The sequence below is a fragment of the Xenopus laevis genome, chromosome 1L (genome assembly GCF_017654675.1).
Source record: "Xenopus laevis strain J_2021 chromosome 1L, Xenopus_laevis_v10.1, whole genome shotgun sequence".
Taxonomy (NCBI): domain Eukaryota; kingdom Metazoa; phylum Chordata; class Amphibia; order Anura; family Pipidae; genus Xenopus; species Xenopus laevis.
Genome location: NC_054371.1, coordinates 118,236,360 through 118,251,583, shown reverse-complemented (window position 1 = coordinate 118,251,583; position 15,224 = coordinate 118,236,360). Strand labels below are relative to the sequence as shown.

Below are 15,224 nucleotides of genomic sequence, written 5' to 3'. Positions count from 1 at the left end.
TCGGGCGACATCAGAAAGCCGTAGCGATCCGAGTGCCACCCTGCCGGCGATTTACATTCTAGCCGGCGGGAAGGCAGTCCGGGGAGATTAGAAAGTAGTTGGTAAATTAAAAAACAAAACATTCTGTCACCTTCATAGATTCAGAGTATAGCATATATTCTCTGATCACGGGCAGAAAGTCCTCTGACATGTCTTCAGTGAACTCCTCCAGTGCTGTACAGCAGTTACCAACACAGGCTGACACTCCATCCAGAGGCTCATTTAACTCCCTTTCCAGGTCGCTCCATGTGGAGTACACAGGTCCATACTCTCGAAGCTCCATTAGGTATTCTGCAATGAAAAAAGGCAACGTTGTTTAGCAGGTAAAACAGGAAATCTTGAGAAAGTTGCAGCTATTGCTTTCCTGTACTAACTTTTTAAGGTTTGCATGTTTATAATTTCTTAATCATACTTGACAAAGTTTTTAATCAGGGTTGTTGTAACACTGTGATAGTGTTAAAGGGGAAGGAAACCTAGTCGGCGCAAACCCCCCACCCCCCCAACCGTTTGTTGCCCACCCTCCCTCCTCCCCCTGGCCTACCCTTCCCGCTGGGCAAATGCCCCTAACTTGTTACTTACCCTTCTGCGCAGGTCCAGTCCAGGGAGTTCACAGACGACGTCTTCTTCCACGCGATCTTCTTCCTGCTGTGAACGGCGTTTTGGCGCAGGCGCAGTAGGAGCATTTCGCCGGTACGGATCTACTGCGCATGCGCCAAAAGTCACACGCATGCGCAGTAGATCATACCGGCGAAATGATCCTACTACGCATGCGCCGTTCACAGCAGGAAGAAGATCGCGTGGAAGAAGATGTCGTCTGAACTCCCTGGACTGGACCTGCGCAGAAGGGTAAGTAACAAGTTAGGGGCATTTGCCCAGCGGGACGGGTAGGCCAGGGGGGAGGAAGGAGGGTGGGCAACAAACGGGAGGGGGGGGTGGGGGGTTTGCGTCGACTAGGTTTCCTTCCCCTTTAAGGACTGAGCATTCAGAAGCTATGATAGCATTGATCCAAGATAAAATATGAGCAAATCTGGACATTTGGGAACCCTACAAACACCATTTCCACCCACGGCTATAATGCCATCTTCTGAATATTACGCCAACCCCCCTCCAGCACACTTACAAGGAATGGGAGGTTCTCCTCCATGAGAGCTTAGTACCTACATTTCAAAATGGTCAGTTGTTACATTGTTTATGTAATGCTTTATATTTTATTTCAAAAGGAAATGAGGATTACTAAGGGGTAGATTTATTAATTTTCGAGGGTTTTTTGGGTTAAAAAAAACCAAAAAACGAATGATTCAAGTTTTTTAAAAAAAAATAATAATTTTCGAGATTTATTACACCCCAACCCTGGAAATACCCTGAATCTGAAAACACACCACCTAAAAGTCACGCTATGTAGAAGTCAATGGCAGTGGTCCCTGGAAACATCTGAAGAGGTTAACAGCCTGCTCGATGTTCGAGTTTCTTTCTAACGTTTTGCCTGAAAACTCGAATGGAGAACTTTGATTTTGATCGATTTGAGGTTTGTTGTGCCGAAAACTCTATCAATTTGAGTTTTCGAGTTGCGGGACTGAAACCTGCACACGCACATTTGGATTTTTGCCATTCGAGTTTTTTTTATTAAGGAAGATACTATTTGAGTTTCATGGTCATTCAAGGGTAAAAAAAAACAAAACTAACATTCGACCTTTGATAATCAGCCACTAATGGGCAGATTTATCAAGGGTCGAAGTGAAAATTCGAATTTAGAATTCGAGTTTTTTTTTTATGGCCAAAACTGTCAAGTTCGACTAGGGAATTATTAAAAAAGTTTTTTTTAAAAAAAACTTCAATATTGATTTTCGAGATTTATCATACACTGGTCCTTTAAGAACTCGAATTCAACTATTCGCCACCTAAAACCTGCCAAAACGCTGTTTTTTTTGTAAAAACTCGAATTGACTTCGATTTACATTCGATTCGAGTTTTTGGGTCGATACCATTCACCTGAGTTTTTTTTTAAATAAATTGCGATTGAGTTCATGGGAGTCTTAAAAAAAAAATCCCATGAAATCAAAAATTTGACCCTTGATTAATCTGCTTTCAAGTAGAACTATACAGTCTTCTCCTCTTTCCTATTTTTTTCTTTGATTAAAATTTAAGAAAAAAAAAATACAAATACTACAATACACTAAGATGCTGTCGTCGCTGGCACTCATTCAAGGCGAAAAAGCTGTAAATATTTTTATGTTACGGTCATGAAAACAAGGGGAACATTAATTTAGTTATTGATCAACTGGTGTCAGTTTGTCCATAAAATGATCTACAAATGGTGACCTCTCAACATACCCACTTCCTCTTTGATAATGCGTTGTGCTATTCTGTCAATTGTGCCAAGCTTCAGTGCAAATGTGTCCAAGTAATCGGTTATGGTGGCAAATTCCACAGGACGGTTCCGGAGTTTGTAACCACTTGTCACATACCGCACAGACTCTCCCATTTTAGAAAGCAGAGTAATACCCTGTTTTTTGTGGCTGTTCAGGTCCTGTTAATGGGCAGAAAGCGCAATACATAAGGTCTTCTAAAAAAAAAAAATGGTACTTGATTACCTTGCAAACAAATCTGACCAACAGCAACTGCATATTATTAGGTATATGATTTGTAGTTACATCAAAAGCATCATCACAACAGGGTCAAGTAGCGAGGGGTAATCTTATTCTTCAGTTTAAACCCCTCCCTGCTCAGGGATGCTGCTTCTGCATGTGCTAACCTTGGATGTGAGAAAGACACTAAAATGTTCATTAAAAGACAGGACTGGATGATCCGCAATCCTCTTAAGAAATTTGTCCAAAGCTTTTCTCCTGGTCTCCACAAACTCTTCAGAAAAGCGGTCAACAACTCCTTTCACCACAAATTTCTCAGGAAGTGGCTGATAGCAAAAAAGGGGAGAAAAAAAGAAAAAGTCATTATTAAAACAGCAGAAAGAAGATGCAACACGCTGACCAATATGAAATTCAAAAATTGAAACTATAACAAGAGAACCATGTATACTTATTATAAAATGGCTTTGGGAAGGGTGAAGGCTATGAAAAAGCATTGAAAGATGAAATCGGCCCTTGAGAATGGAGTCCGACAGATCTGCACTAGGAAAGCAAGTTGTATTATTCATCTTCAAGTATTCTTTCTAAGCTATTTTCTTGTGTAGCCTGTAATTAGCACTGTTTTTAAAGGAATTGTTCAGTATAAAAATAAAAAACTGGGTAAATAGATAGGCTGTGCAAAATAAAAAAATGTTTCTAATATAGATAGTTGGGTAAAAATGTAATGTATTAAGGCTGGAGTGACTGGATGTCTAACATAACAGCCAGAACACTACTTCCTGCTTTGCAGCTCTTTTGGTTGCCTGGAACTGGGGCCCTTGTTAAAGTCGAGGGTCGGATGAATTCAACCCAATATCAACAAAATTCTTCAGGATAATGTTCAAGCATCAGTCACAAAGTTGAAGTTACGCAGGGGTTGGATATTCCAACAAGACAATGACCCTAAACACACTTCGAAATCTACAAAGGCAGAAGTACAATATTCTGGAATGGCCGTCACAGTCCCCCGATTTGAATATCATGGAAAATCTATGGGATGATTTAAAGCAGGCTGTCCATGCTCACAGCCTTCAAATTTAACTGAACTGGAGAGATTTTGTAGGGACAAATGGTAAAAATACCACCATCCAGAATCCAGACTCTAATCAAAGGCTATAGGAGGCATCTAGAGGCTGTTACATTTGCAAAAGGAGGCTAAACCAAGTATTGATGTAATAACTCTGTTGGGGTGCCCAAATGTATGCACCTGTCTAATTTTATTATGATGCATATTGCATATTTTCTGTTAATCCAATAAACTTTATGTCACTGCTGAAATACTACTGTTTCCATAAGACATGTTATATATTAGAAGGAAGTTGCTACTTTTCCATGTAACTGTACTGGTAATATGTTTAAGATCAAATATCTTACTAGTTGCTATTGGTTACCTACCACACCTGGGCAAAAGTTCCTTTTATTACAAAAGAGGGATAGAGTGGCTTTTAGTAAAACTAATATCAGATTTTTAAGACTGATGTTCATTATAGACAGTTGTGTTCTTATGGAAACTATCAGGGATCTTTTTAACCAATTTAAGTGGTATCCATAGGTTCAAGGTTCCATCAGGATAAACCTGAATTTTCCTGATAATAAGGAGTATGTGCAGAAAGATACAAATAAAACAAATTTTAACTGCAGCAGAAATGCAACCAACGGGGGGGAGCACAAGCATTTTTTCATACTACCTACGGGAATTAAGTGGGTGGGTTGGGTTTCTTCAAGTTTATTCCTCAGCCAATCAAAATCTTGGTACCTTCGGCGTACCGAATACTCTGGCAGATCAAATTCTGTCCGTGTTGTCTAAACAAGAGTGAGAGAAAGAGAGAGAGAGAAAACATATGCATCTATTAATCAAATCCATACAACAATGAATAAACGAGAATACCTTTAGGTTGAATAAAGCATGCCCTTGTAACAGAAAAACATGGAAGGCAGATACATTGAACAGCTTCTGAATTAGTTAACGTTGACTATCATTCCTCTCCCCCACCAGCAGAAATGTCTGGCAGAGAAAATCACCTGAAAGCACCCTGAAGTGCTTGGCTATTGCTGAAACCAGGTTGGAGTGTGTCAGCTAAATCTGAGACATTCCCTGGAGAACACTGCAGGAGGTGATTCTCCTAATGAAACTCTGTGGTTGCATATGGAGAGAACAGAACTGATGAACACAAAAATCACAATTCAGCACCACAATTATTGGAGGCAGTGGACTGATTGTGGCACAACCAAACTGATATTTCCTGCTGTTTTAATCTCTACTACAAATCACATTATACCATAACTGTAATTTTAAGTTATTAAATGCAAATGAGAACTGATTAAATACAATCCACAAGTATAAATCCCCTTCAATAAGTGTTTTGGCCAAGGCAATAGTTCCCTGGGTTTTTGGTCTCATTTTATACATAATACTGTACACGACAGCGGCTCGGAGGGCCTAACACATTCATTCTTGATGGAAACTTGATGCAAAAAGGTCTCTAGCAAATAAGCACACTTAGGTCTGTCAATAATTGACCATTCCTCTTTTTACAGCTGCTCAGGTTCACTGGGCCATCTCACAGCAATTACTTTTCTTCAAGAACTTGAGGGGATCAAGCTTGGTGCAGGGTCTGTTGGAAACGTGTTATCCAGAAAGTTCCAAATTACAGAAAAGCCATCTCCCATAGACGTTCCCATATCTCACTTTTAAAAATGATTTTGTTTTTCTCTGTAATAATAAAATAGTACCTTGAACTTGATCCAAACTAACATACAATTAATCCTTATTGATTTGGGAAACAATAATATTGAGTTTAATTAATGTCTAAATTATTATCAGATTTAAGGTATGAAGAGCCAAATTATGGCAGGATCCCTTTTCTGGACAACCCCAGGTCCCAAGCATCGTGGATGCCAGGTCCCATAACTGTACTGGTACTGGTATACCTGTACTGGAACAACCAGACAAAAAATTTTAAATTCCAAACTGGAAGCTTCAAAATAGACAAAGTACTTTTTTTTTTCTTTAGAAAACATTTGTTTAAAAAGTGATCAAGGGAAAAGGGTGCTGCTTGTGTTTACAGCAAAACAAGCACCAATTATACTTTGTGTGTCACATTAAAAATATCACAGTATTCAGTCTTCTTGTTAGTGAGTGTTGGGGGCAACTTGTTCTAGTGAGTAGAGTGGCAGCCAAAAAGAACCCAGCATTCATGCCTGCCTACTTCACAGGTAGGATGGTGAGGGTAAGATAAAAACTGGTTTTATTTTAAAAACCCTACAGAAACAGATATTCATGTTATATTACAAAGTGGCTTGTTTTATTCTTTAGTTGAAAAGAAAACCGAACATTTTTATCTGATCTCCATTAGGAATACTTTGGCTCGCGGTCGATGGTACATGTGGAAGAAAACGTAGCTGGAAGTATATAAACGTCTCTCAAGTCTGATTTTTTTTGGCATGCAGAGAGGAAAAAAGATTAGCTAGCCTATGAGACGGAACCAACAGAAAACAGGCAGGAGTAATTTACTTGCACATCTAGGAATAAATGAATGAAAAAAAAAAAAAACACATTGAAGAAATAGGCTGGAAAACTATTTCCTATAGCTTAAGGCCTTTTTCTGCTGCCATGGTAGCAGCTGAGGTTATTTTTGAAGTTGGTTTGTTAAATGAAACTTTATGAGTGTCCTAGCACTTTCCTATTTGCTTGGGGGTAGGCATTTGCAGATTCTCATGTTCTACGAACTTACTATTTGCATTTTAGTCAATTGGAGAAAGAAGTAGATGAAAGAGTCAGGCAATATCGGTAATGTCTGACACAAAATACAATTTATTTACTAGTATCGTATATTATTTTATTAAAAATTAATAAAATGAATACTTACCTAAGCCCTATCTAACAGTCCTAGGTAAAACGGCCTACACCAATGCTCAACATGCTAGGGGCATACTGGTTGGTTATTTCCAAGGATACCTTGTTTCCACAGCCAGTCACTGTTCAATAAATTGCACCCAGTACACAGTCAACCTACAGAGTTGCTCAAAGTCAAGCGATGGGAACTGGGACTGCAGCAAAAACTGAATAAACATTTGTATCATGCTTGTGTAATTCTAGGGAGGCTGCAGATATAGTGCAAGCCTGCTAAGCCCTTCTGAAAATTGTCTTGCAGCATTTAACTTCTGTTAGTAAAGTCGCCCCTCTAGCTCCAGCTCAGGCAATGCAGATTTCATTAAATTTGGTCTTCTAAAAGATCCACAGGAAGGAAGGTGGTTTCATCTTTTGCTACAGTAAGACGAATATCGTTGGAATCCACTGCTCTGGTTTCTGCATTTCAACAATAATGCTACAGCTGTATCCCCTAATGATCCATCCCATGACAGTCAGCATAAATTGAGGCCCCTTATATATAGCCTGTCTGAGCACTTCGCTGCAGTTTACATCCCCAACCAAAACATCTGTATTGACGAGACCCTTATCCTCTTCAAAGGGTGCATTCACTTTCGTCGGTACATCCCAAGCAAACGTGCAACATGGGATCAAATTTTATAAAGTGTGTGAAAGCAGCATGGAGTACACCCGCTATTTTTTGATTTACGAAGGAAAGGACAATTAGACCAACCTGGTTGTCCCCATGTCAGTGGCAAAATTGTACGTGAGATCATCTCTCCACTACTGGGCCAAGGTTTCCACTTATATGAGGATATAGAAAAAATGTGTTTATGCTGACAACAATCCACGATGAGTCAATAATTGCAAAACAGAGAGCTGGTAAGCCGCCAAATTCTAAGCCATAAACTTTTATGAAGACCTGCGTCTACAATTCTGCATGTAGGAAAGCAAGTATGATGCCTCTGCATGTGTGCACTTTCAATGAATATATAGTTTGTGGGGGTATTTTACAGGTAAGGGGGGTGTTTAGACTGAAAAACTGCAAAGTGTGCACAGCCCCGAATTTAGCCATTGCCCCTGTTTTAGGGTGTTTGATGGCCCTGTCTTTAGGTGCACCCATAAATGTGGGGTTTTTTTTGGTATAAATTGATATTTAGCAAGTTTTTTTTTAGTTGTCATGGCAATTCTGTGAAGAAATCTAACTGGATTCTTTCCCTCCCTTTTCAGGCCAAACTGCAAAGTCTAGCTGAAGGTGTGCACTTTCAATGAATATAAAGTTTATATGGATATTTTACAGGTAATGGGAGTGTTTAGACTAAAAAAATGTAAGGTCGTGCACTTACAGCCACAAATCTAGTGATTGCCCCTGGTTTGGGGTGTTTTGTTTGGGTGCAACCATACATGAGGAGTATCATTTTGTTCACGGCAATTACATATTCCAGACTGATATTTAGCAGGTTTTTTAAGTTATGGCAATTTTGGGGAGAAATCCAACTTTGATTTTTTTTTTTTTTTCAAGGATTGCATCACTGATTAGTTGCAGGTGTGCACTTTCAAGGAATATATAGTTTGCGGGGGGTATTTTTAATGGTAAGATGGGGTTTATTCTGAAGAACTGCAAGGTGTGCACTTAAAGCTCAGCCTCAATTTTTCGAGCTGAAATTGCCCTTATATATTGCCCCTGTTTTGGGGTGTTTGGAGGCCATGTCTTTAGGTGAACCCATACAATGTGGGGTATTGTTTTTCAGGGAGAACTTTTTTCCTTTCTTATTTGGCTTAATTGAAGATTTTTTATTGGAGATTTTTTCTCAAGTTAACTTTTGCCTTTGTGACTGATGGTGTTTCAGTTTTTTTTTTTTTTTTAAAAAAAACTTTAAAAATATTGTTGAGTTTTATGGTGGTCTGTATGATGGCAACTGCATTTGGAGCAAAAACTATACAACAACTAAAAACCTAGAAGTATAGGGTTTCTAAAAATACCTAACTTGGGGGGGGGGGGTGTTTCACTTCTATCATAAGATATACCACATAAACATAAACTCAGAGATGCACTAATCAGTTTCAATGTAAAATTGTACAAAACGTTGTTTTATTATGGGGGTGTTTTGTGGACTAGAAAGGTGGGATACCAATACACATTTGGTATCGTTGCATTCAGCAGAATCAGGGCTTTTACAAACAGTAAAATCAGTAAATGCAATGTTTCATAGAAAAAAAAGACAAAATAAAAATACTATTTCACTCAAAATTTTTATTACATCTCCAGAAAAAGTACAGAATTTTGTTAAAGTGCTCAAGCCCAATTCATTCCGCAAAAAAACCCCAAATACATAATTTGCCATATTTTTATGTCGGTTTTCATGTCAAAAAACATAAGTAAATGTAATATTGCTTGGCAGTAGATGTTCTCTTTTTATCGGCTGGCAGTGAAAGGGTTAACCCAACCAAAAAAAAAAAAAACAATTTAAAACAATTCATAATTGAATAATACAATGCTGCTTTACTGAAAGACTTGATTTATCTGGACTGAAAAAAAAGTCAACACTTTCCCCAATATCCATGTCTAAATTATAAAAATCAGGACACAGCGAAAGAATGTTTCATCATATACCGGTATCTATTTAACACAACTCACACATTTATAGAATGACCAAGTTATTAGCCACCAAAATAGCCACCAAAACAGCTTTCAAAGCTCAAAGGCTTGCCTTTTAAACAAAGAATGACAATACAAATAACATGTAGGTGGTGTTACATTGCAGAAGTAGATAAAGTGGTTTCAAACAAGCACCGTGAGTCATTCAGTAACACACCTATCAAATAGACTAGGGATAGAAAGAGCAACACCGTTTTGCACAAGCTAAGGAATGGCTGCTGGCCAGTGGTTCCTCAGTGATCAAATAAACCACCTGGACAAGGTTTTTTCATATTGAAGTCAAGTAGATGTCTAAAGGGCTGGGATGGTTGGGTGACCATCAAGAAGCAAACTTTGAGAACAAGCTTGGGTGGGTTGGTTGAGGTTTCAATTCATAAACAATGCATACAGCATTACACTAGATAGATAGGTTCATTTATTAACACTTGGTAATTACAGTACAGCACTCATTACAGTAACCCATAGAAACCAGAGACCGGATTTCAGTATAGAACTTGCAGCAGAAGTATCAATGCCAATGGCCTATAGGTTGATATGGGTAATTACAGTAAAGTAAAGGTGCCCAGTGTTCATAAAGGAGTCCTACTAAAGAAAAATTGAGACATCAGTTTTCATTGCTGGCCATAGTCAAAAGCTGAACACTAGTAGAGTAATGATAGAGCAGCCTTGCATACAGTTTATTTTAACCCATTACACTGACCCTTTTTAGGACATCATGAGTGTCACTAGCCAATGGATAGCAAATTATTTAAAAAGAAAAACTGGCAGAGCATTTGCCTCCAACAAAGTGTTTATTTTAATAATGTAACATACAGAATATATATATTTTTTTTAAAAAAATGTTTCAACCTCACCACCCCCATCCAGCTGTTTTGGGAAAAAGAACTGGAGAGGGATGTGTTCTGTTTCTGTTGAACATAGCACAGGAAACTCAAAATAGGGAAGGTCAGGCAGTTCCCCACTGCTGGATATGGTTCATTACAAATATTTCTACAATGCAAGCAGTGTGCAATATACATTATGTACTAGTCAATGTATTTCAACATGAGCGATCCTTTAAAATAACAGCACTAGCTCCATCTCTTAATAGCTATTTCTTGTCTCGCATCAAGCAACAGAATATTGTTTTCTCTGTTTTGTGTTGCTGTTAAAATCAGTAACCTTTAAAAAACCTTTAAAAAGAAATAGCTATTTATTGTTACTTTGCCGTTACAGGTCGTCTCTTGAACTGGCAGCCTGGTGGCATGACATTGGCTAAAAACAGATGAGAGACAACTGAAGGTTGGAAATGCAGTTAATTATGCAAAGTTTTACCCAAATCATTACACAATATAAATCATGTGTGGGATTTTTAAGCCTTCCCGCTAAATTATGCATGCGTCAACAAAAAGAACAGATGTTTGTACAATCAAAGAACAGCAGCAGCAGAAGTAAAGAAGCTGTATGTGCATTTATACATAATGCATAAATAGTCTGCATTTCCAAAAATCTGCACCAGTTCTAGAAAGCATGCCATTTTCATTTAAAGGGATACTATGCCCTCACACAGCAGAACAGAATTCTAGTACAGTTTTTCTACGTTAGCATTGACGTCTTATAGTATCCTACAGCACCAGCTATAAGAAAACCCAAGTATTTGCTCCCTTCTGGCTTCGGAAATGACATTGTAAACATAGTATGAGCCCAGTGGGTTGTGCTAAAGCCAGCCTGCAGTGAGACAGTGGCTAAAGGCCAGGCTAATGGCAATGAGACATTTTATTGTGCACACACAGACTGGAAAATTCCCTACCATAAACTATAAAGTGAAATGTGCTGATACTGCCAGTATCACATCAAAATGCTTACTGCCTATTGAAACAGAACCTGTCAGCGCGATTACCATTATATTCCATGGAAGGATATTTTGCAGCATTTTGTTGCCTTTCCACAAGTGACAATTATTGTTGTATGATTAATTATATACTCCAACACTGTATGAAATCAAATAACCTTACTTTCTTTGGGGTTACTGGTTCTTTAGAGGGACAACTCTTGTTACATAGCTTGTCTAGGTCATTACAAAATTACAAACTGAAATTCTTAGGGTTTTCTAACTTTCAGTAGCATTTACATCAAATGATCATTGACTCATATTATAGGACTAGCAATTGAGTCAACATATTCTGTAATTGCAGAAAATATGACCACCCTTTTGCCTCACCCGCAACATCAGTCCTAAAACATTACAAAATGCTTGACATAGACTTTGCAGACACATAATATTAGGTGTTTTGTTGCCGCAGGCAGTAAAGTCCCATTGTTGCACCATCCTGCTGTGCCTCAGCCATCCCCTTATTCTTCTATTGATGCATGTGCATAAGGGCCTGGGTACTGCCTATGTGCTGATCACAGACATACAGGTACACCCGAGCTATGTAGTCTGTAATTATCCAGCACATTTTAACTCGCACATTTACATTGTACTATAAAAGCACCCTTGGGCAACACCAAAAGCTGCCTCCCTAGGCTCAGGCGCTTGAGTGCCTATATATTAAATACAGCCGTGTATAAAACAATTCTAGGGATACTTAATTGATCGGCAGATGGCCAAAGCACAGCCAATGTCTGATGGCCAATATCAGTTGAAAGGACAATGCAATTCAAGGATGGCAATGGCCCCACATAAGCAAAAACTTAGGTTTAAATGCTTTGGCTTATTTACAGTAGCCAGCAACATCACCCAACATGAAGACAGACTTTTAGACTTCAAGCACTGAATTTATTCTACATCTATATGATTATGTCAGAGCTTTCTAGATGCATATTTAATGCAATCTCTACTTACTGTTTGCATCCAATAAGACATGATGTATTACATTATCACAATATATTATCTAACTGAATCCACAATTAATGGTTTGAATCCTATTGTTAACCCAGAGTTAGGTTCCCAGATAATTTGAAGTTCTTATAGAGTGTTTGACTGTAAAAAGAGTGTCCATTAGACGTTTATTGGTTAATCATAGAATTCCATCTGTGCATACCCACATATGACCACTTGTGAAGCACAGTAGCATGTATCTACTGAAATAATCAATGTGGCATCTCATACTTATGGAAGGCTGCAGAAAGAGAATATCTAGGCACATTATAAACTACCGGTACCATTTATCATTTTACCAGAAATAAATGCAAATAAAAAGTGTCTCAGCTTGCTAAATATGTGTCTGAGCAAACACAGCTGCCCATACGGAAGCTTACCCATGTTCACTAGGAGTGGTTTATGGCCAAATAGTATTGTTTCCCCCCAATGGAGTGTGCGCTCTAGTAGACCGACAGGTGCCCTTTAACCACTGCTCAACCATGCTATCCCTATACAGTGCCTGCTTTAAACTATAAGATATTAGAAGTGAATGAAATAATCATGTCAAGTTCGTAAACCACATTCAATGATCAGTATCATTGCATAAATGTCAACTCAGACACAGACGACTTTAATCACTGCCCTACGGCTGCACATCATCTTAATTTAAACTATATTTGAGCCTTTGGAAGGGTAACAGTACATCATGTTTTTGTGTTACTGGTCCTCGACTTCTGGCGGAGTCAAAAAGAGAAGCTGCATTTACATTTTTCCCTGAATGTTCTCAAAATGTTTAAAAGATTTGCGGCATACCAACAGTAAATGTATCAAGAAAACATTATGCATATGCTCAATGCAATAAATGTGTACCATAGAATATTCTCTGCAATGCCAAAGCCACTAGCAATAGCGCTCCAGAGGGGAGATCATGGGAATTACATTTGACTAGCCTTTGGATTACTTTTCTCTACTTCAGCAAAAGTATATAATACTATTTCCTATGCAGAATACTCAGTGCAATTTCTTTTTATTAAAAAAAGTTATGAGTAATAATAGAGGACAATGATTAAAATGCTTTGCACAAAAAATAAGCATGGCCATATGTTTGATGAGAGTCATTACTAAAAATAAAGTGAATGCAAATGAAAATTTAATTTTTCTATATTTCTAAACAAACATGAAAAGATTAAATATATAAATAATAGATGTTTGCCTACCTTTGTTGACACCCTGTAGGTTATGTAGGTTTCCATAGTGCACACGTGTTTCTTTGGGTCATCAACTGTAACAAAAAGATCCCTTGTCTCACCATCCAAGTCATCATCTAACTGCAGTCTGTTGAGAAGTGACGATGAGGATGCTGGGCTGGATGTGTCTGCTGGAGTACCATTGGGCAAACTCAGGTCCTATGGAAAAAAAAAAAAAAGCAGAGCTAAACAACAAGAAGTGATATGATTCATGTAGAAGATCACAGTAGATAAAAAGTCAGCACTCACCAACGAGTTAGTGTGTCAACCAGGTGCACGTCTCAGACAGCCACTTCCAGCCGAAATTTTGCAACTTTTGTATATAGACAGCACCATCCAAAGTAATTTTTCTTAAAAAGCCTTTGTTTGAAGGGCTTCATCTCAGACAAGAATACAGTTCAGCCACGTTTCAGGCTTACACCAGCCTTTCCTCAAGCGGGAAAGGAAAGGCTGGTGTAAGCCTGAAACGTTGCTGAACTGTATTCTTGTCTGAGATGAAGCCCTTCAAATAAAAGCTTTTTAAGAAAAATTACTTTGGATGGTGCTGTCTACATACAAAAATCATGTAGAAGATCTACTGATGTCATATGCAATATGGAGGTTATTATAGTGAAAGTTTTATAAACAGCATTATACCAAATTAATCTTTATACTGTTTACATTGCAAATAATTCACTCCACCATTTAAAATTTTATTCTTGAACCAACAAATGTATCTTTTTTAGCTGTAATATTGGTGTGGAGGCAGCCATCTCAGTACTTTGTGCCTGATTCCGAGCTTTGAGTACAAACCAGATCAGGATGGAACTGCTTTGAGACAGCTGTTGTTTCTCCCCTTACCATTGTATCATACCACGACCCTAGGTCGTGTTTGCATTACTATAGTGGTAGACATGGGAAGGGAAGGTAGGGGGGTGATATGACTTCAACTTGTAGTGTAGCAGTAAGGGTGGTGGTAGACGGGGAGATTAGTTTCAGAGCGACAAATCTTCTCTACTGTGGGCAACTAATCTCCATGAAATGCCTTCCCACCGTCAAGAATATGAATCGCCAGTGGGATGATATACGAATCGCTTCTGATTTCCAAAGTCGCCCGAAGTTTCCTTGTGAAGCAACATCAGAAATCTGAAACAATTCGTATGCCATTCCGCTGGCGATGCATATTCTTGTTGGTGGGAAGGCATTTCAGGGAGGTTAGTCACCTGCAGTAGAGAAGATTTGTTGCTGGGCGACTAATCTCCCAGTCTGCCACCACCCTAAAGAGTGACTGATGTTTCTCAGAGCACAAGTCACATGGCCTGAAGGCTCCTGGGAAACGGACAATATGTTTAGCCCCATGCCAAATTTCAAGCTTAAATATATATATAAAAAAAAAATCTGTTTGCTGTAGTGCAGAATTCTGCTGGAGCAGCACTATTAATGGATATGCTTTGAAAAAAGTATCCCTTTACTATAGCATTGGCACATCAGTCCCTGCCCCAGTCTAAGGTCCTTATTACTTTCACAAACAATATGGACAATATCTTTCAGGAGCCAATTAACCTGCCGGTATGTTTATGAAGTGTAGGGAAACTTGAGTACCCAGAGGAAACCCATGCAGATACACAGTCACTTTTTTTGCTGAAGCGGCTTACCACAGACACATACAGGATATTGCACAGCAAAACTAATGTAGGGCTGCTAATGTATCCAGGAACTGACCTCATTTTTAGCTACAAACTACACTTAAAACTAACAGCCGGGTCATTTGCCATACAAAGGGATTAAAACAGGATCCAGCTGTATGGCAGCACAAGTATTAGCAACATTAATGAGTGGAAAAGGCAGAAGTATCTCAGCAAAATAAATTTAAAAAGAGACAGCTGGATATAACAGAAACTCTTTCTAATAATAATACATTTATAAGTATCATCACCCATGGCAACCAATCAGGATTTATAGTTGT

General features: G+C 38.5%; 1 protein-coding gene across 1 annotated transcript in view; it reads right to left on the bottom strand.

Annotated features, from left to right (window-relative positions):
- Positions 1–15,224, bottom strand: part of snx30.L (sorting nexin family member 30 L homeolog) — a 32,764-nt gene that overhangs the window by 7,501 nt on the left and 10,039 nt on the right. The window contains exons 2-6 of the mRNA XM_018256438.2: positions 13,250–13,438; positions 4,353–4,463; positions 2,792–2,950; positions 2,371–2,566; positions 131–330 (exon numbers count right to left, since the gene is read on the bottom strand). Of these exons, the coding sequence (XP_018111927.1) occupies positions 131–330; positions 2,371–2,566; positions 2,792–2,950; positions 4,353–4,463; positions 13,250–13,438 (855 nt within the window). The remainder of the gene's footprint in view (positions 1–130; positions 331–2,370; positions 2,567–2,791; positions 2,951–4,352; positions 4,464–13,249; positions 13,439–15,224) is intronic.